The following is an 18,385-nucleotide window of genomic DNA, read 5'->3' as shown; positions in this document are numbered from 1 at the left end:
CATACCTAAATTGTGTGCACCATTGTCTTCTATCTAATGTTCCCATAGTCGTCCGGTGGCTGAATAGCAGGTATACGTCTTCTCTTTCAATGTAAAGAATCATCAATGTGTCCTCGGAAGCAACAGCCCCCTTCCTATGCGCAATGCCGCCATGGTTGTGATACGGACTATTTCTCTAAGAACGGGGAGACTCGATCCTTGATTAGGTGCTGCAAGCTCCTCCATATTGCAAAATTCGTAATCATGATGTGTCCAATGCGCCCAGCCAAGCTGTGGCCGACCAAGCGTAGCATGACGTGCGATCTGTAAATTACCTGTTACCAGAAGATATTGTCGTGGGAGAGGATCGACAGATTCCAGTCTGCTGGTCTGAATCAACGGATAAGGATAAGAGCGACAAAGCTTGAGCTCGTCGACATGATGAATCGGCGGGCATCTCAGGTTTGACTAGCGATAAGCACTGCTGCCCCCAAAGCGAGCCACAGGTCGCATGCGCCCACCTCCCATACCGGGACCGACGCCAGGTCCAGGCCGAGTTGTGACAGCGTGGTTCGTGCAGAGCATGCCAACGCGAGAGCCGAACTTTGAGCCGCGGAGTGAGACCATGTGCTTGCGAATGTGAGCTGCCACGACTTCTCGGTGCTGAGATGATGCATTGTTGAGGATCCATTGCACCAGGTAATTGCCGTATTGGTCGCTGGCAATGTCAATGAGAGGAATCCGAGTGCGGTCACGGCGACCTTCGCAGACACGATCAAGGTAGCGGCCGAGGAATTCCGCTCCTCCGATCTTGAGGCACTTCTCTACTACCTTGGATGCGAATTGATCCGTGCTGTACTCGGCTGCGTAGCGGATGACATGATCAATCGCCCGACTGCGGTCGGGAGGAGCGCCATGCTCACAGACGTGTTGAATGCACCAGTTGCCGAATTGGCCGTGGGCAACAATGTCGATGTTCGCGAGGACTTCTTCAATGCATGGACGCTGTGCGAAGATTGTTAATTGTGGACGTCCAAAGAAATGATAGTGGTTGCTCACCTTGTCATCCTCAAGACAATTCTCGAATATGTTCTGGACAACCAAGCTGCCTGTCTCACCCAGGGCAACCTCATGCCACATACCACGAAGGGCTTCGTTGACATACTTCATGATTTGAGGAGGCGTTTCTGTCCAACGCAGTTCAAAGAGCTTCTGCCAAACATGGCAGGCGTAGCGGTGAATGACAGTCTCGGGAATACGTCGAAGGAGCTCATGTACCATGATAGCCTTGTAGTCTTCGGGCACCGAGTCGAAGGCTTTCTGCACGACATGGCATCCAAAGGGATCCATGGACAGGCTCAGAGTGTTGCCTCGGATAGCCTCCGCAATCTTGATGACTTGTTCCGGCGTGCCATGCTCAAAACAACGCTGTACGAGGAAGTTGCCGAACCGATTCACCATCAAGGGGTAAGCTTGGGCGACAATGGCCTCCACAATCTCATACTTCTGCTCCGGCGTTCCCACTTTGAGCTTCTGCTGAAGGAAGATCGAGGCCTGCTGGTCATTGTTGCACACAATCTTGTCGACAATGTACTTCCAATTACAGTTGACGTTTCGGTCCAACAAACGGCGATAATTCAACGGCTCAGTTGTCGGCAAGTACATGGGGCCCTCGGTCGACATTGTCTACTCATGAAGTTAGATCTTCACCTCGAGAAACGTGCGGTTGATTCACTCGTACCTCAGTCTTCCAAGGCGTCTTTGATGTGAATTCGGATGCGTATGGTGACAATGGCTGGTCGAAGGGCTGCTGCGCGTGAGTGTACATCCCCGCGGACGCAGAGCCCAGTCCCAAGTGACCTTGCATAGTTCCACCTGCAATCTGATTGGGCGAGACTCCAGCATGAAGCATTCCTTCGTACTGGCCAGCCGGTGGGTTGTACAAGTTGAAAGGGCCACCATACTGGGGTGAGGTCGTGCGGCTGTGGTCGAATCGAGCAGGACGTCGAATACCTCGCATGAGATATTCAGTGTCCGGTACCGGACGATCAGAGCGCTGTTCATGGACAGTATTGAACACCGGAGCAGTGGATTCTGCGAGGCCATGATTGAAGCCTCGGCCGCCGAGCCATCCTCCGGCAGCATGTTCAGCAACAGGAGCCTGGGCATGAAATCCAGCAAATGTCCCTTGCGAAGTGTTCCAGAAGCCGCGAGCACGACTGAACGTGTTGCCAGAGTGGATGTCACTATTGTCAGACTGGCCGTCTTCTGTTTGACCCCACAATGCATCACGAGGAGAGTCCATCTTCGGGAATTGCTCAGTGTTAGAAGGGCCCTGATCTGGCTGTACTGCTCGGCTTGTGGCCTGCTCCAAGTGCGAAATTTGGTTGTGAGCCTGGGCCAACTGAAGCTTGAGGCGCATGAGCTCATCCGCCTCAGCACGATTATCCTCTGCGTCTGCACTGGCAGGTCGAGCAGAAGGAGCATTCAATGGAAACTCTTCAGTTGCAGGTGTAACATGAAGAGAGTTGCTTGAGTAATGTTGAGCGGCGGCAGCACGCTCGTTTTCTCCCCTCTTCAGTGTCTCGCTTTGCCGGGGGATGTTTGCATTCTGCTCGGAAAGCTTGGCCAGCAGCTTGTCCACGGGGTAAGACTCCGTCTCGGTGGACATATCGGAGCCCTGCTTCATTCTGTGTTATTTCCAGTCATTTCCAGACGGCAACGTGGCGTGACGATCTTACCTTTTTTGGCGGTGCTTGGTTGGCAAGCTTCGAAGTGGACAGAGCTGATACATTCTTCCGGCTCGAAGCAGCGGTAAATCCTTGCTATTCAGAAGTCAGTAAACACGTGTGAATAGGGTTGTGGAAATTGGACCTACCAGGGAATCACCCCGGCCCAGAATTGGATTGCCCTCCGTGTTCATCGTAGCACGTTGCCTTGGTGCTGGCAGGGATTGTCCGGTGATGATTGTGACAGAGCTGTATAGCCGCGGCAGCAGCAGTGTTCGAAGTACAAGGAAGGGCTCTGCAAACAGTTGAGTAGTTGATCAAACCAATAGAAGATGGCGGTGAAGACAGTAGATTGTTGAAATTCCACGCAAGAAGAGTCCACTAGATCAAAGAGTGCGGTGGTGCAGTGGCAGACTGGCCAAACAAGAGTGTGAGAAAGACAGAAGAGACAACTCAAGAACAGTCGGGCGGATAATAAATGCAAAGGTCGTGTGGGTAGTCGTCGTGACAGGCAGGCGGAACCAGTCCACCACCGGATTAGCACCAGATCCAACCTTCTCGGATCGAGGGAAAGCAGGCTGCGGATGGTGAATGAGGCCTAGAAAGGAAAGAACGTGAGGCAGCACCGGCAGGTGGCTGTGGTGGAAAAGAGTGTGAGGTGCGAGGAAGAGAAGGATGAGAAGTTTGCGGGGACTGAAGTGCTTGAAGTAAAGATCAGACTATACGGGGCTGCAGCATAGCCCATGGAAAGAGCATGTCTGCCGTAGTCGCCTCCCGCACAGTCCACTTCGCTACCGCCTGCCTCCAATGTCAGGTAAAGCAGTTACCTAGTACTTAGTAGTACGTACCTTACAGGTAGGTACCACCAAGCGAGGAGCCCCGGAATCGGAGACAGCAACGGCGACATGGAGATCTTAGTTTGTGACAGAGAATAGCTGGGAGATCTAACGTCCAATATCCAGCAGCTAAACGGCTCGGTACTGTCACCGTATGTCGGCACCAACAAATGCTTCAGTTGCAGCGCTTGGATAATTGTTTCAGATCACGGGATACACTTACGTTGTATACGTTTAGTGAAGATGTAATTCCCTCTTCTCGCCCTTGGCAGCAGTGTTCATCAGCCGCCTTTGATGTTCGCAATAGGTCATTCCACTGTCATGTTTTTCGCAATGAGTTGCTTGATCATCAGTGGTATATATTTGTACAATGTAGGGTCTATACATGCGCCTGAAATCCCGCTGGTCAACTCGGGTCGAACTATGCGTGCCGCCTGGTATTGTACAATAATGTCGGGTCTGGCGTGATGCCAGACATAAATGCAGAGCCTGCTTGTCGTCCTTATTTCTTCTTCTTTCCAAAGCCCTTGGTTTTGACTTTTGATTGTTAGTAACAAACATCCACAAAGGACGCGACGACTCACCAACTGCTTCCTTCTTCTTCTTCGGATTCCCCTTGCCTCTCGCCTTCAATCTGTAGCTGCGTCAGCGCAAAATTCGCCTTCAGTGGCGCGCTGCCATGGTCGACGTACTCCTCGACGTAGGTTGTGCGGTCCTCCTCGGCGTCGTCCCAGGTTGCCAAACTTCGGTCTGACGAGCCGGTCTCCTCGTTCTCCTCAGTACCCTTAGGGACCTTCATGCCGAACATTTGATTCATCATCTTGACCGTTGCCACCTTTCGCGGGTAGTAAGACGCCAGCGCGGGCCCGCGAAGTCGCTGGCGCAGGACCTTGTTGCCGAGTCGAAGGCCATCGGGATTGTACGTTGTCGCAAAGACCTGACATTGGGCCTACAGCGAGTTAGCTACCGCCATCTTGAAGTAAGCATATCCATCTACCTTCATCAGGTCCAACATCCGTGATCGTGGGACACTCATGATGGCATAGTCGAATGTCGCAGTGGTTAACTTTTCGTTGTGAACCGTTGTCCACGTCAAAATCAACGTCGCGACGTCCAAGTAGCTGCAGTGCTATTGGTCACACAGGGCGAGTGGGGCAGTCGTGCAGCTTGCACACGCGCTAAGCCCGATTGATGCATCACTGAACTTAGCTTAATTGAGAGCTTTAAGAAAAAGGACATTTCTTCAAATGATTCCGATAAGAATAAAGAGCATCAAATCGGCACTTCTCAGAACCGGCGCCGGCTTGAAAACAAACACAAGAGGATGAGCAAACGCCAGCTCTCAAGTCTACCTGAGACTGATCTACCACGAGACAACAAACGCCCAAGGAGTACAGATGCGCCTGGGCTTGATGCTTCCACGGCTGAGAAAATCGAGGCGTTGAGCAAGCTCGCCGACAATGCACAAGAAGTGATCGACAACCTACAGCAGCTTTTGCGATGGCGTCAGGGTAATGGGGAATCCGTTCGTTCTTTGGTACCCAGATGGGAAGGCGTGGCGAGAAACATGCTTGGGCCGATACAGTCATTGGCCTCTGAAAATGGCCAAGATAAAATACGTCAACAATCTGACTCGAACATCTACGCCAGGACTCCTTTGGCCATTCCACCATTCAGTGTCGAGCCATGGCGCTCATCAGAGATACCGACGCAGCTTCCACCTTTGCCGCCGATCAAAGACCCGGAGCTAGAACGCCTTGCGTTTCTTCACATCGGGGTAGGAGAGGGCGGCAGCTACGAGCGCCTGGAGTGGATAGGTGACGCCTATTTGGAACTGATCTCGACGAACATCATATCAAGAACTTTTCCGAAGCTTAGGGCAGGGCGTTGCTCGCAGCTGCGAGAGCAACTCATTCGCAACGTCACTCTGTCTCGCTACTTTCGCGAGTACGGTCTTGCAAGCAAGGCACGATTACCCCCCGAGGTTCTTCATGGACTTGGTGCAGGAAGGGGGAGGTCAAACGACAAAGACATCACAAAGACCCAAGGCGACATGTTTGAGGCGTACGTGGCTGCCATCATCATGAGCGACCCGGACAATGGCCTGGCAACCTGCATTCGTTGGCTTCGGGACTTGTGGTCGATGACCCTCCGAGAGCAGATTGTCGCAGCCGAGAATGAGAAGCCAACCACTGTCAGAGTCTTGAACGAAGTGACTGGAGAGGTTAAGGACCTTTCACCCAAGGAGCGAATTTCACACCTCATCCGCGTGCCAGGTGTCACATTGGAGTACAGAGACTTGCCGTGTAATAAGAAGGACAAGCACCTGAAGCTGCCAGTGTTTGCAATAGGTCTTTACCTGACAGGCTGGGGCGAAACTGGAAGAGAACTGGGCTTGGGTACTGCTCAGTCGAAGAAGGAAGCTGCGCAAAAGGCTGCGACTCAGGCGCTCGAGAACCGTAAGCTGTTGAAAACATACGAGCAGAAGAAGAGGGCCTATGTCGAGGCTCAGAAGCAAGCCGAGGATGCTGAGCAGAGCAGCGGCATATGATACCGGGAATACAATAGTGGTGATACAATTCCTGAGGAGACTATTAATTATTTGGAGTAACTTACCTGGTATGAAGGCGCGGGTTATTAGTGCCCACAGTGTATCATGCATGCCTGTTCCTGCATTTGCAGCAACCACACACATGCCCAGGGACACGGGAGCCACTGTGTGATATAGATGTGTACATTCAACGCTCAGCATGGCTGACGGGCGCTGGACTGGAACGGTCCTAAATACAGAGGACGTTTGCGACGTGCCGCTCTGCATTAGTCGGCGTCGTCTGGCTCAAGGTGATCGTTGAGGTGCGTACTGTAGCCCATTAGCGGCATGGTTCCCGAGACCTGCGACTGCGCCGAGGTAAATGCATGTGGCCCATGCCATGCCATCATGTCGTTGTCGAGGCCGACCAATTGCCCCAAGCTGTGCCTCACCAACACTTCAATCACCACGCTCGACGAGTCTGGCATATCTGCCACTGCGAAAGACATCTTTTCCATCATTCCTGTCGTTCACTTTCCGGCGTTGATGCTGAGCCATTACGCGCTTTGGTGACGTCGCGTGCGCGCTGTGGGGGCCCTGTCTCTTATCTCGGCTCAGCTTTCCCACATTCATTACACTGTGAACGAGGGACCCCGAGGTCTCTTTGACCGAACCTTGAACCCCTTCATCAACACCCAAGCCTTCAGTCGCTTCACTATCATCTTTACCCGGGAGCATCGCTGCTCCCAGTGCACCCGTCCACCATGGCGGACTCTGTGGGTCAGTGTTGTCGCAACCATCATCCTATATAAACCCGGCTAAGCCAGAGCAGATCGGGTGTTCGTCCACGCCCTGAACACCGTCAAGAAAGTCCCAAAGACGGGCGCCGCTCGACCTCCGCCTTCCGACCGATTACGTCTCTATGGATTATACAAGCAAGCCATGGAGGGCGATGTGGATGGCGTCATGGAACGTCCCTCATCCGGCACCGGCGCGCCAGAGGACGAAGTACAACGGGAGCGCGACAAGTGGGATGCCTGGAACTCGCAAAGGGGCCTGAGTCGGACGGAAAGCAAGAGGAGGTACATTGAGGCACTTATCGAGACCATGCACCGATACGCAAACACCCCGTACGTAGCTTGCGCGGACGAGAGATTGGACAGACGGCTAACAGGAGATCCCAGTGATGCAAAGGAACTTGTCAGCGAGCTGGAATTCGTGTGGAACCAAATCAAGAGCAACTCGGATAGCTCCTCCGACTCTTCACCCAACGCGTCGCGACGCTTCCAGCAACCAGCAAGCGGCTCCGATGGACCGATGAAGGTCCTGAGCCCCATGAGCGAACAAGACGAGGCCGAACTACGTTCTCAACGACAAATGGAGCTCGAAGACGACGAGGAGGAAGCGGAAACTCAGTCCAACAAGGGAAGTGGACGGTGGCAACGCAAGGTCGAGCGAGCAATTACGAATCTGTCAGCCGAGGTTGCCGCGCTCCGAGAGCAGATCACTGCCGGCAGAGAATGGCGCTCGAAGAAAGACAAGAGCTTTCCGGCTTGGCTCGGTTGGGTTGTCTGGACAGTGACGAAGCACCTGCTCGTGGACTTTTTCATCCTCGGTACCGTACTACTGTGGATGCGCCGACGCAAGGACAAGAGGCTGGAGGATCTGGTGCGCGCGGCGCTGCAGCTCACACGCGAATACGTCAGGAAAGTGCTTCCGTCTAGGTGAACGGATCGAGTACACTACCCTCGCAGTTTCGACGTGAGATCCGCGTGCTCGCTGTCGCCTGCCTTCGACGAGGATGACGGCAGCAGTTTCGTGAGCCCAGTTGCGGCCAGGTATCGTACACAAACCTCGGCACTTCAGCCTACTTGTACACAACTAGAATCGGACTGCGATGGGCAATCCCAAGGTCTCACGCGGCCAGCCTATCAGCACTTCGCTCTTCGGAGCACAACATCACCACCGGCAAGGTAGCTGATGCAGGAAGCATAGCTACTACCGACATCGGCAACGTCATATGTTTACCTTGGAACCAATAGGTTCAGGTTGTTTTTAAAAAAAAGCGTGTGGTTAGACACATTGCCACTTTTATTCTGTCCATATTCTGTTCATAGAAAGAGCAATGGTAAATATCGTTTGCCTCGAAGCATCATAGTTAATGTCCGCGTGAGGTTCGCTGCCGCTGAGGTTGGAAGTAGAGTCATCAAAGGTAGGCATTCTTGGATCTTTGACTACTTTACCAGGTAAACATCTTTACTTACCTTTCCTGAGTAACTGATGGTAGTGTCGGTGACTGCCTCAGGTCGGAGTTTATAGCAGTGGAGTGTTCTGGACTCCTAGTATGTACCTATCTAAACACAAATTCATCTGACATGACGCCGTTGGTCAATCGCATCACCACCATTCACAAACTGCTTCTCGCTAGCCCCACCATCCTCTCAAACAACAATTCTGATTTCAGTCACAAGCAGCTTGAACCAGTGCAAACCAATTGGCTCGGAGACACGCCATGCTAAAGGCGCCCTGATCAGAGGCAGCTCGCTCGTTGCAGGCACACCTCACCACATCTCCAACATGGCACACAATCAACCACATCCACGGCTGAACCTCCAACAGCAACAGCAACGGCAGCAAATACCTCCAGACGATGAACGGCCATCCATCCCGCCCCTCGCGTCGGACGCCATGGCCATCTTCATGCCCATCGAGGGCGACAGCATGATCGCGCCCTTCAACCCACCCTCGTCCGAGGTCGAGCGTCTGCAGAACAAGATCGAGGACATGGAACCCCACGCCGCCCGCGTGAAGAAGAACATGAAGGACCTGTACAAACGAGAGTGTCTGCGACTCTATCAAGAAGCCCGGATCGATGAACGCAGGCAGGAGGGCGCCATGAGGGACACGGCGTACCCGGTCAATCCGCAGCGGAGAGAAGAGGAGCTGAATCAGGCCATCGCCAACATGTCTGCGCCAGCCAACTTTCGAGGGGCAAGTACGCCTGCCATGTGCAGAATGGCGCCGCCCGACTTTGGGGCAGATTTCTCCATTCGCGGCCGATCGAGGGAACAGTGGACTACCGACATGGAAAGGACTATCAGTCAAGGACTGGTAAACCTCCGTGGGTACGACGAGCACAACCGAGGACAGAGGGAGAGGTACACAAAGATGTTAGAAGATGAGAAAAGCGTCGCAATGGACCTGGACTGAACTGGGCAGAGGAACCAGGGAGGATGAATATCACCTCAGGCTGCGCGTTGGGTGGGTCCTGCTACAGCATCGTAGAGTAGAGACCGCAGCAATTTGTTACACACAGTATGCGAGTATGATCTGTAAAATGCTTACAAAGGAAAGTGCACTGTAGTGTCACTTTATACCGTCTCTAGTGTCCTTTATGTACAGTGGATGCGAACAATCTAGAAACGCAACATGGAGCCCTCCTCCGAAAGTGTACAGTCTCTCTACGAGCCATACTCAACCTGCCCCATCGGCCTGTCCTCCTCAATACCAGGCGCCATCAGGTTGGTCCGCGGGTCGCCAGTCGCCTTGGCAGCGGAGCAGCGAGCCATGGTCGGTGAACTATTGCGTGTCAGTTGTCAACCTCACTTTGTACAGCGTTGCTTAACTCACCTCCTTGAAATCACATCTGCGAAGTAGAAGTTGTCAATGACCTTCTTCAGAGGCTCTCCTGTGGCCTTGGATCCCTTGTTCTGGTCCACCAATTGCACCTTGCTCAACTCGCGGAGAGCAACGGGCTCAATGACATCGTACGCAGCGAGAGCGGGAGAGATCTCGACCATGCGGTCGCGAACAGCGGCCACGTCATCGTAAGGCAGCGAGACACCCAAGAACTCGCCAGCGGCGCGGAGGATCTTCCAGTCAGTGCGGGACGCTCCGGGAAGCGAGGTGGCAGCACGAGTCATCTGCACGCGGCCCTCCGTGTTGATGTAGGTTCCAGCCTTCTCGGTGTAGGCAGCGCCGGGGAGGACGATATCGGCAATCTGTGCGCCGCGGTCACCGTGGTGTCCTTGGTAAACAACGAACGCGTCCTTGGGGATGTCGGCCTCGTTGAACTCGTCAGCGCCGAGCAGCCAGACGAACTTGGGCTTCGTCTCGGCGACGGCGGCAGAAGGAGTGGTGAAGCCCACTTCGAAAGCACCAGCGCGCGAAGCCTCGCGCTGCAGGATGTTGTAGCCGTCCCATTCCTCAGTCCTGAAGTTAGTGGCGTTCTTCTCGACGTAGGTACCAACAGTCTCGTAGAACGCCTTGGCATCGGCGTGGTCAGTGACACCTGAGCCCACAATGATCATCGGGCGCTTAGCGGCTTGGAGCTTCTTGCCGAACGGTCCCGCAAGAGCCTTCTTGAGAGCAGCGTGGTCCGTGCCGAGGTGCTCGAAGTCAAAGGTCGAATCCCAGGTCTCGCCAACGACACCAATCTCGAGATCAGAGCGAAGCCACTGCTTACGGATACGGGCATTGAGCACGGCAGCCTCGTGGCGAGGGTTAGTGCCGATCAGCAGAATGGCGTCGGCCTCCTCAATACCAGCGATACGGGAGTTGAAGAGGTAGTTGGAGCGGACATCAACACCGTGGGCGAGGGGCTGGCTTCCGGTAGGGGTATCGAGGGCCAGGTTGTCGGAGCCGAGCTTGTTGGCCAGGTCCTTGGCCACAACGAGGGACTCAACCTCGGTCAGAGCACCAGAAATGACCTTGAATTCGTTGCCCTGGGGCTTCTTGGCCTCGTACGCACGAGCAACGTGAGACAGGGCCTCCTCCCAATCAGCGGGCTCGAACTTGCCCTCGCGGCGGATCAGAGGCATCGTCAGACGCTGGGTCTTCAAGCCATCGCAGGCGAAACGGGTCTTGTCGTTGATCCATTCCTCGTTCACGTCGTCGTTGAGGCGGGGCAGGACACGCATAACCTCGAGGCCTCGGGAGTCCACGCGAATGTTGGAACCCAGACCGTCAAGAACGTCAATGGTTTCGGAGTGCTTCAGCTCCCAGGGGCGGGCCCGGAAAGCATATGGCTTCGAGGTGAGCGCACCAACGGGGCAGAGATCAATGACGTTGCCAGAGAGCTCAGTGTCGAGGTTCTGCTCGAGGTAAGTTCCAATCTGGATGTCGTTGCCACGGCCAGTCGATCCAAGCTCGGGGGCACCGGCAACATCGTTGGCGAAACGGATGCAACGCGTGCAGTGAATGCAGCGGTTCATGGAGGTCTTGATCAGTGGGCCAATGTTCTTGTCCTCAACGGCACGCTTGCCGCCAACTTCGTGGAATCGTCCGCGGTCGGCACCGTATCGCATCGACTGGTCCTGGAGATCACACTCGCCACCTTGGTCACAGACCGGGCAGTCGAGAGGGTGGTTCGCCAGCAAAAATTCCATCACGCCCTCGCGGGCCTTGTGGGTAAGGGCCGAGTTCGTCTTGACAACCATACCGGGCTGCACAGGCCAGGCACACGAGGCGACGGGCTTCGGGGCCCTCTCGACTTCGACCAAGCACATACGGCAGTTACCAGCAATCATAAGTTTTCTACACCGGGGTCAGTGTCTGTTCGCTCGACTCGATCGTGGCATCTCGTACTCATGGTAACAGTATCTGTATTTCGTCAGTGGTGTCTCCGGATACGACGCTTGTGCGGGCTTACCTGGGCACTGTCACTCCAGCCTTTTCGCAAGCTTGGATCAAAGCTGATCCAGCTATGACGACGTCAGTATACCTCGGGGAGCACTCCAAATACGTCGTCCCATACCTTCGACAGAAACCTTTTTCCCATCTAGCACCACGTTAGCCAGGCTACAGATCCCAATGGCTTGTTGCCCACTCACCAATGGTCAACTCCACCTCGGCTGGACGATGTTGCGTCGTCGCAAAGGTGCGCGAGACCTGGGCTGTTCGCCGGCCCGCCCGCCAAGCCGAACGTGCCAGAGACTGTCGGAGCATCGTGTCGCCTTGACGGAGAAGAAAAGGAAGGGGGAGGGTTGGCACGAGGGTGAGGAGGGTTAAAGGCTCAGTCGTTGACGTCTGGTATCGAGGGATCTCTTTGCCAGCGGTCGGTCGACAAGTTCCGGCTGTTTGGGGAATTCTGGTGGCGCTGACTAAGGTTGTTATTTACCTGTGCCGTGATTGGCTGATACCTGCGATTCGTGCCTGAGGCCGCGATTGGCCCGCTCTGCCCACATCAAAATTGCTGCTCGTCGAGGCCACTTCTTTCACTTCTTCTTTCTTCCAATAATTAATTGTACACGGGCACATTTTATTGTAGGTGAGCTTGATCGCCAGGATTCGTTCTGGTTGATACTGTCGAGTCTTCCTCTATCTTGTGCCCAAGAGAGACCACACGCCGATTATGGAAGCATGCGAAAGCTTCAACTTAATGAGCGATGCCTCTTACCGCCGGTCGTGACATTCATTCGTGCTATCTATGAACTGCAGCTGCATTGCATGGCGCGCTCGAAACGGGGCACGTCGCCTGTCCATCTCTGCTCTTGCTCTTCGTTCCCTTGGTACTCAGCGCCATTGTGCACCTCCCCGGACCAACGGTCTTGGAATGGGTTCAAAGCCATGTGCATCAGTTGATCCAAGACCTTACGGTCGCCCTCCTTCTCGACCCTGCGGATGACCTCGTCCAGGATCCATCCTCGCGGGATAAAGTTGGGGTTGACACGCTTCATGGCTGCGCGGCGCTCTTCGTCCTTGGCTGCGGGCACAGTGTCGCTGCCCTCGCCCCAGTCTTCGACAATGCGTGACCTCCATGCTTGTAGCCATTTCGCAATCTGACCCCGTGCCTCGTCTTCCGTGACCAATTTGGGTGGTCCCTCTTGGTGGAAGAACACGGAAGCAATCTCCTTCCGTGCCTCTGGCGTTGCAATCTGCTCAAGCCGGAGGGCACTAAGTCGGCGGAAGAAGTGCGTAAAGTCAAGTTCGAGACTTTCCATCGTGTCCAGAGCCTCGCTGAAGAGCTCCTCAAAGTCGGAGGTTTTGAAGCTCAAAAGGCCGAGACGTCGTGTCATAAGCTTCTTGTACTCGGCCAGGAAGACAGACTTAAATTCCTCTCCCACCTGGGTAATGATTTTCTCAGCTCTCGCGATGACTTCTTCTTCCTGGCTCTTCTCGATTCCCTTTTCAACAAAGGTCGGGTCGTCGACTTGAGCCCCGATACCCAGCGTCTCGCCGAGTGCCTCACCAAGCCTGACCAGGTTCCACCAGATAATGGTGGGCTGGTTCTTGTAGCTATATCGAAGCATGTGATCATCGTGGTTTGGTGTATATGCAGGGTCGAAATTATCCATGAACGCAAACGGACCGTAGTCCATTGAAAGGCCGAAAATCGACGTGTTGTCTGTGTTCTGTGCCAGGTCAGCGAGGTTCCGTCAGGATCCATGAGGCAGGGACTTACCAAGACTCCGTTCATGAAGCCGTACGCTTGCCAGTGCGCCACAGTGACTGCATTGCGACGGGCGATTTCCCTGTAAAGTCGTGTGAATCGGTTCTCCGCAGCGTCATCGGGCCCTTGGATCTCTGAGGCTTCTACGCCTCTCTTTGGTGTCGACGCGTCCACTGGCTCTGGTGGGTTGTCTAGCCGAGCTGGCAGCGTATCCCATCCGCCAAACACATCCTCTGCGATATACGTCGACAGTTGCCGGATCAGGTCCCTGTTGCCACGCGCTCGTAGGATATCGAAGGTCCCAAGACGCAACCACGATTGCGCAAAGCGGAGTACGATAGCTCCAGGTTCCATCCTTTCGCGTAGCACTTGGGAATGCGGCAACAGTGTCAAGGACAGCGCACGGGTCGTCGGGATTCCCAAAGCGTTCAGACTCTCAGAGACCACAAACTCTCGGATACTGGACCGCAGCACAGCCTTGCCATCGGCGAAGCGAGAATATGGCGTCATGCCTGCGCCTTTGAGCTGCAGCTCATAACGCTGCTTCGTCTCTGGGTTTGTCGCTTCGAACAAGGAGATCGCGCGCCCGTCGCCCAGTTGACCGGCCCATGAACCGAACTGGAAGCCACCATAGCACTGGGCCCAAGGGTAGCCCCCCACCAGTTTCTCCTCGTCCCAGCCCAAGAGTCTGTTGCCAGCCACGAGTTGGCGAAACTCCTCCGTCTTTGCCTCCTCGGGATCGATACCGATATCCTTCAGTGCAGCGGGGCTTACACAGAGTAGCTCGGGATCTTGTTGCTCCTCAGGGCGAACCCAGGTGTAGAGCGCCTTTTGTACGGTCCGAGGTCGAATCTGGTCTCTCGGAGTCTTGTGTGAGTCTGCGGGTGTAGGGAAAGTGGCGTCTGGCGGCAGGGCCTCTGTGAAGCGCCATGACTTGGGCAAGTCCCGAAGGGAGACGCCGGTGCTGCTCATACTGCTGGATGCGCGCTTCGGCAAATGAAACTTTGTGAAGCTGACTCCAGCTCTTGCGGTGTTTGATGCTAGAAGCACGCGTTTCTGACAGATAGTACGTGAAAGCATCAAGCGTGTTGTGATCTAGGGTCTATGCAGTGAAGAGCATGAGCAGGAAATGAGTTGTTGTATGTTAATAATAGCTTGCTGAGTGGCGAGTCTGCGACCTCGGTTGGGGCTGGTACTTTCACTCCGGAGTCCGGAGTCCGGAGTCCAGAGTGCGGTCGTCCATCTGACATCATGAAATCTGGGTCACAACAGCATCAAATTGACGTTCAGAAGCTCGATCTCGGGTGAAATCGAACTCCGCTGGAATAGTTTATAACCATCAGTGTCATACAGGGATTGATTTCCGGGAATTACGTGGGGACATTTGGTTGAGATGGCACTACAAGTACAATGGGAATACAATGCACACCTCACCAACACAACGCGCCACACTAAGCTTACCGTCATCCTTACGAGTGTGAATGCTCAAAAACAACTCAAGTCTTTATTTTATAGACACGCAAACCTAACTACAAGCCTATAGCTTCTACGCGTTTCGCCTCCTCCACACATGCACACTAAACCGATACGAATGCACGCAGGGTAGGTGAAGTGATGAGGCCACGAATGGCCACAGGCACGAATCCACTGTCGATCCCAAGGAGCAAGCGTTTGCCCTTTTCCCCCTTAGATAACATAATCTCGCGTGTAAGTTTGAATTCAGTCAACAATTTCAAGTCACTCGAAAACAACTAGCTGTAACCCGCGGACTCTTTTGTCTGGATCTCGATGTGGGATTGTGCCAGTCATGGATCCGCTATGGCTCAAGAGCAGAGCATGTCATCCAAAGCTGCCATCTGCTATTCTGCTTCACTGCCGTATCGCGCTTCAGTGTCGATAAGGGCTGAATACCTGCCTCGAAGTACCGCAAGTACCGCCGACAATGCAAGTCATGTACACAGCGGATCAAGAGAACAATAGAAGATGTTAAGTCCGTGCACCCGAAGTCGTTAGTTGGCCAGCCACTGAACGTGACCGTGGGCGGAGGCTGGACAAATCAGCATCTATTAGGAGTATTCGAAGGCAGCACAGCTATTAAAAAGCATCCTCATGAAGCATCATAGAATCTCAAGAACCAAAGCGTTCCCTATCCAAACTCACGAGGACGACGAGGAAGCTGATCATGATAGGGTCAATCGGCGCTGAGTTTCCTACTCTAAAAATGCCAGATGGCAACGACATCCCAGTGGTAAGGCTTTAAACATAAGTGAAACCCACAATCTTACATGATAGGTTGCCTACGGCCTAGGTAGCGCTCGACAGAGGGGGCCCGGCAAGCCGCGAGACGAGACACTTGTGAGGCTGACCGAGATGGCCCTTTCTTGTGGCTATCGACATGTTGATGGCGCCCAAAGTGAGAGTGAATCCTGCATCGTTCGATATCACACTGACGTGGAGAACAGTATACGGCAACGAGGAGGAACAAGGCGATGGCATAAGAGCGTCTGGGGTTCCCAGGGACAAGATCTTCGTCACCACCAAGTATTCAGGCGCGGACCCAAGGACATCCATCACGACGGCTTTTGCAGGCTCGCTCGAAAGACTTGGCCTAGACTATGTGGATTTGTATTTGATTCACATGCCGTACTGGGCTTCGACCAAAGAAGAGCTGCAGCAGCAGTGGGCTGAAATGGAAGCCATCAAGGAATCTGGCAGAGCCAAGTCAATTGGTGTATCCAATTACTTGCAAGAGCACCTGGAGGTCATTCTCGCCGCGGCCAAAATCAAGCCTGCCATCAACGAGATCGAGTACCACCCGTATCTTCAGCAAAACGGCCTCCTCGAGTTCCATCGCACGAACGACATCGCAGTGTCCTGCTACGGCGCTTTGGTGCCATTGACCAAGGCTCCCGGGGGCCCTGTCGACGGCCTGTGGAGCGAGTTGGCGCGCAAATACAACGTGACGGAATCCGAGATCGGATTGAGATGGGTTCTCGACCAGGGCTGTGTTGCTGTGACCACAAGCTCTAGAAAGGAGAGGCTTGAAGGGTTTGTCCGCAAGCTGCCAACCTTCAAACTGACCGAGGATGAGATTTCCGATATCGCGGCATTGGGCAGGAAGAGACAGCGTTTCCGTGGGTATTTGAGAAAGTATTTCGACCCTGTTGACCAGAAGCTCGGTCACTCGATCGACTACTAGATAGTTGACGCTCCCTTGGCGCACCCGAGGATTCCGTATTCAAAGTTCATCGTCCGAAGCAGTCTCGCTCCCCTCGCCTCCAGGTACTGCGGGTGTTGGTTTCTTCGCAGTGAATGGCAAGCTTCTTTTGGGCGGCGGCTGTGCACTTTTCTTCTGTTGCTGTGCCGCTGCGCTGGACCCTCCTGTTGCCAAAGGCTGACTTTTGGGCGCCTTGCCCGAAGGCACCCCGGATGGACCTGGCGCTGGCTCACCATCACTCGCTGTAGAGGCTGTGGCGTCGCTTTCCGTATCCTTCTCTGTCTCTTCCGGATCCTGAGGTTCGGTTGGCTCAGTTTTGACTTTGTCAATTTCGATCGACTCAAAGCCATCATCCGACTCTTCTTCCACAATTGGTGCGGCTGCTTTTCTCTTGGTGGCTCGTGATGTCTGCGTCTTGCGTCCTCGTTGAGGTAATGTAGGCTGAGATGGTTGAGACGGCTGCTGAGAGGCAGAACCGGCACTTGAGGGAAGAGCCGCAATGACTTTCTGTTGTTCCCGGATCTTGACCTTCTTCTCGTTGAGCAGGTCGCGGAATTTCATGAGGAGAACAGTCTCGTCCTCTTGCTTGGCCTGGATAAGCTCCTCAACCTGAGACCTCAACTCGGTGACCTCGTTCTCCAGCTGGGAAATCTTCGACGTGGATGCGGCGGCCCTTTTCTCACAATCCACTACTGCGTCGACGGCAGTCGCGCACCACTCCAGGACATTGAGCTCGCCACCCTCGATTTGCGGTATTACTAGCTCCCCTAGACGTTGCTGCATCCGTTAGCATGGCCTGGTGGGTGAATGGGAGTGGCTTACGCTTATGCCCTGGATGGACTTTCGTACGATGATGGATATCGATTTGCCCTCAGCTACGACTGCCGTGGCTTCTATATCTGGGATATAGCCATACCGAAGTAATTGCTCGAGTATTGTGTGCCACTCTCCATCGTCTACTGGGCCATTCTTGGCACGAAGCGAAGAAACATCGCTTTGTTTCACTACAGGTCGTAGTATGTTAGCTTGAAGTAACTGGTGCGGTACTCGGAAGTCTCACGTTTTGAAGCATACTCAGCTTCAAATTCTGTGGCCTCGAGTCTGAGATCGAGCGGCTTCGGCCCTCGGTCCTTGACGTTGACCAATATGTACTTGGCCTCATCATCCGTGCGACTGAACTTGAGCACTCGTTCGTTATGCGGCATCTTGGCGACTTCAGCAGCCTACAGCTCAAATCACTGGATGATGAGTCTGGATGTAATTGGCAATGTGATGCGCGTCAAAGCCAGTGAGCGAAACCCAAGGTGGCGATGTAAGCCTCACAGTGGTGAATCGGAGGGCTTCAGCCTTCAGCTCCTCCTCAGGATTGCGACGTTCAAGTTTCAACAATTTGACTAAGGTAAAGTCAAATATAACTGTTTCAAAGTTGGGGGGGAAAGCCTTACACTACTATGATATAATGGCATTGTTTCACGCAATGAAGGAAAACTCGCTGCTCGGGTTGGTCGGGTCCAGTGGTTCGTGATATTACAGCTCAGCGCATCCAGATTCTACTAGGCAGTTGCAGGCAGGCACCTGCGCCATGCCTCGCAGACTGCACTACGTACCTCATACAGTGCGGCGTGAATCGCACGCACGGGCCTACTGGTGTTAAATTGGTGACAGGACCCTGCTACTGGAGCTAATTCAATCAGGGTCCGCACT

At 54.0% G+C, this 18,385-nt stretch overlaps 9 protein-coding genes across 9 annotated transcripts; 4 read left to right on the top strand and 5 right to left on the bottom strand.

Moving 5' to 3' along the window:
* Window positions 1–163: 163 nt before the first annotated feature.
* F5Z01DRAFT_317140 (armadillo-type protein) lies at window positions 164–3,315 on the bottom strand. Its single transcript, XM_046259004.1, has 5 exons — window positions 2,858–3,315; window positions 2,721–2,804; window positions 1,721–2,662; window positions 1,039–1,665; window positions 164–984 (listed from the first exon to the last, which is right to left on the bottom strand). Exons 1-5 carry the CDS (start codon window positions 2,900–2,902, stop codon window positions 448–450), a joined length of 2,235 nt encoding a protein of 744 aa, XP_046122009.1. The 5' UTR covers window positions 2,903–3,315; the 3' UTR covers window positions 164–447.
* A 677-nt stretch (window positions 3,316–3,992) lies between these two features.
* F5Z01DRAFT_316919 (mitochondrial ribosomal subunit S27-domain-containing protein) lies at window positions 3,993–4,642 on the bottom strand. Its single transcript, XM_046258998.1, has 4 exons — window positions 4,542–4,642; window positions 4,237–4,493; window positions 4,129–4,178; window positions 3,993–4,081 (listed from the first exon to the last, which is right to left on the bottom strand). The coding sequence occupies exons 1-4, from the start codon at window positions 4,578–4,580 to the stop codon at window positions 4,047–4,049; spliced, it is 381 nt and encodes a 126-aa protein (XP_046122008.1). The 5' UTR covers window positions 4,581–4,642; the 3' UTR covers window positions 3,993–4,046.
* A 141-nt stretch (window positions 4,643–4,783) lies between these two features.
* F5Z01DRAFT_316535 (putative nucleolar RNAse III) lies at window positions 4,784–6,222 on the top strand. Its single transcript, XM_046258994.1, has one exon. It carries the CDS (start codon window positions 4,869–4,871, stop codon window positions 6,093–6,095), a length of 1,227 nt encoding a protein of 408 aa, XP_046122007.1. The 5' UTR covers window positions 4,784–4,868; the 3' UTR covers window positions 6,096–6,222.
* A 495-nt stretch (window positions 6,223–6,717) lies between these two features.
* Window positions 6,718–8,227, top strand: F5Z01DRAFT_316654 (acyl CoA binding family protein). The gene is made up of 3 exons (XM_046258996.1): window positions 6,718–6,854; window positions 6,907–7,204; window positions 7,259–8,227. Exons 1-3 carry the CDS (start codon window positions 6,839–6,841, stop codon window positions 7,800–7,802), a joined length of 858 nt encoding a protein of 285 aa, XP_046122006.1. The 5' UTR covers window positions 6,718–6,838; the 3' UTR covers window positions 7,803–8,227.
* A 424-nt stretch (window positions 8,228–8,651) lies between these two features.
* Window positions 8,652–9,284, top strand: F5Z01DRAFT_633083 (uncharacterized protein; the record flags this gene model as incomplete). The annotated part of the gene is made up of 1 exon (XM_046261912.1): window positions 8,652–9,284. One exon carries the CDS (start codon window positions 8,652–8,654, stop codon window positions 9,282–9,284), a length of 633 nt encoding a protein of 210 aa, XP_046122005.1.
* A 122-nt stretch (window positions 9,285–9,406) lies between these two features.
* On the bottom strand, window positions 9,407–12,127 carry F5Z01DRAFT_645041 (uncharacterized protein). The gene is made up of 6 exons (XM_046262817.1): window positions 11,906–12,127; window positions 11,830–11,853; window positions 11,725–11,776; window positions 11,661–11,675; window positions 9,705–11,609; window positions 9,407–9,653 (listed from the first exon to the last, which is right to left on the bottom strand). The coding sequence occupies exons 1-6, from the start codon at window positions 12,018–12,020 to the stop codon at window positions 9,536–9,538; spliced, it is 2,229 nt and encodes a 742-aa protein (XP_046122004.1). The 5' UTR covers window positions 12,021–12,127; the 3' UTR covers window positions 9,407–9,535.
* A 372-nt stretch (window positions 12,128–12,499) lies between these two features.
* Window positions 12,500–14,714, bottom strand: F5Z01DRAFT_679349 (uncharacterized protein; the record flags this gene model as incomplete). Its single annotated transcript, XM_046265515.1, has 3 exons — window positions 12,500–13,426; window positions 13,477–14,397; window positions 14,661–14,714. 3 exons carry the CDS (start codon window positions 14,712–14,714, stop codon window positions 12,500–12,502), a joined length of 1,902 nt encoding a protein of 633 aa, XP_046122003.1.
* Window positions 14,715–15,545: 831 nt separating this feature from the next.
* F5Z01DRAFT_316661 (NADP-dependent oxidoreductase domain-containing protein) lies at window positions 15,546–16,847 on the top strand. The gene is made up of 3 exons (XM_046258997.1): window positions 15,546–15,712; window positions 15,757–15,877; window positions 15,927–16,847. Exons 1-3 carry the CDS (start codon window positions 15,647–15,649, stop codon window positions 16,661–16,663), a joined length of 924 nt encoding a protein of 307 aa, XP_046122002.1. The 5' UTR covers window positions 15,546–15,646; the 3' UTR covers window positions 16,664–16,847.
* F5Z01DRAFT_316641 (uncharacterized protein) lies at window positions 16,683–18,025 on the bottom strand. Its single transcript, XM_046258995.1, has 3 exons — window positions 17,742–18,025; window positions 17,504–17,685; window positions 16,683–17,458 (listed from the first exon to the last, which is right to left on the bottom strand). Exons 1-3 carry the CDS (start codon window positions 17,884–17,886, stop codon window positions 16,703–16,705), a joined length of 1,083 nt encoding a protein of 360 aa, XP_046122001.1. The 5' UTR covers window positions 17,887–18,025; the 3' UTR covers window positions 16,683–16,702.
* Window positions 18,026–18,385: the final 360 nt, after the last annotated feature.

The sequence above is a fragment of the Emericellopsis atlantica genome (genome assembly GCF_019669845.1).
Source record: "Emericellopsis atlantica unplaced genomic scaffold F5Z01scaffold_3, whole genome shotgun sequence".
Classification (NCBI taxonomy): domain Eukaryota; kingdom Fungi; phylum Ascomycota; class Sordariomycetes; order Hypocreales; family Bionectriaceae; genus Emericellopsis; species Emericellopsis atlantica.
The sequence above is the reverse complement of the archived record's forward strand: the minus strand, read 5'-3'. Positions and strand labels throughout refer to the sequence as shown.

Excerpts from the sequence above, each read along its gene's own strand:
- F5Z01DRAFT_316641 (XM_046258995.1), bottom strand. The coding sequence starts at position 17,886 with ATGCCGCATAACGAACGAGTGCTCAAGTTCAGTCGCACGGATGATGAG. Across the intron at positions 17,686-17,741 it reads AGCTGAGTATGCTTCAAAAC|TGAAACAAAGCGATGTTTCT; the intron begins GTGAGACTTCCG and ends TACGACCTGTAG. Across the intron at positions 17,459-17,503 it reads AGTCCATCCAGGGCATAAGC|CAACGTCTAGGGGAGCTAGT; the intron begins GTAAGCCACTCC and ends TAACGGATGCAG.
- F5Z01DRAFT_316654 (XM_046258996.1), top strand. Across the intron at positions 7,205-7,258 it reads CACCGATACGCAAACACCCC|TGATGCAAAGGAACTTGTCA; the intron begins GTACGTAGCTTG and ends AGGAGATCCCAG.
- F5Z01DRAFT_317140 (XM_046259004.1), bottom strand. The coding sequence starts at position 2,902 with ATGAACACGGAGGGCAATCCAATTCTGGGCCGGGGTGATTCCCTG. Across the intron at positions 2,805-2,857 it reads TGGGCCGGGGTGATTCCCTG|CAAGGATTTACCGCTGCTTC; the intron begins GTAGGTCCAATT and ends ACTTCTGAATAG. Across the intron at positions 1,666-1,720 it reads AGACGCCTTGGAAGACTGAG|ACAATGTCGACCGAGGGCCC; the intron begins GTACGAGTGAAT and ends CTTCATGAGTAG.
- F5Z01DRAFT_316535 (XM_046258994.1), top strand. The coding sequence starts at position 4,869 with ATGAGCAAACGCCAGCTCTCAAGTCTACCTGAGACTGATCTACCACGA.
- F5Z01DRAFT_316919 (XM_046258998.1), bottom strand. The coding sequence starts at position 4,580 with ATGAGTGTCCCACGATCACGGATGTTGGACCTGATGAAG. Across the intron at positions 4,179-4,236 it reads CGCACAACCTACGTCGAGGA|ATTGAAGGCGAGAGGCAAGG; the intron begins GTACGTCGACCA and ends ACGCAGCTACAG. Across the intron at positions 4,082-4,128 it reads GAAGAAGAAGGAAGCAGTTG|TCAAAACCAAGGGCTTTGGA; the intron begins GTGAGTCGTCGC and ends AACAATCAAAAG.
- F5Z01DRAFT_645041 (XM_046262817.1), bottom strand. The coding sequence starts at position 12,020 with ATGCTCCGACAGTCTCTGGCACGTTCGGCTTGGCGGGCGGGCCGGCGA. Across the intron at positions 11,854-11,905 it reads CGAGGTGGAGTTGACCATTG|ATGGGAAAAAGGTTTCTGTC; the intron begins GTGAGTGGGCAA and ends ACGTGGTGCTAG. Across the intron at positions 11,777-11,829 it reads GAAAAAGGTTTCTGTCGAAG|CTGGATCAGCTTTGATCCAA; the intron begins GTATGGGACGAC and ends ACGTCGTCATAG.
- F5Z01DRAFT_316661 (XM_046258997.1), top strand. The coding sequence starts at position 15,647 with ATGATAGGGTCAATCGGCGCTGAGTTTCCTACTCTAAAAATGCCAGAT. Across the intron at positions 15,713-15,756 it reads ATGGCAACGACATCCCAGTG|GTTGCCTACGGCCTAGGTAG; the intron begins GTAAGGCTTTAA and ends CTTACATGATAG. Across the intron at positions 15,878-15,926 it reads ACATGTTGATGGCGCCCAAA|TATACGGCAACGAGGAGGAA; the intron begins GTGAGAGTGAAT and ends CGTGGAGAACAG.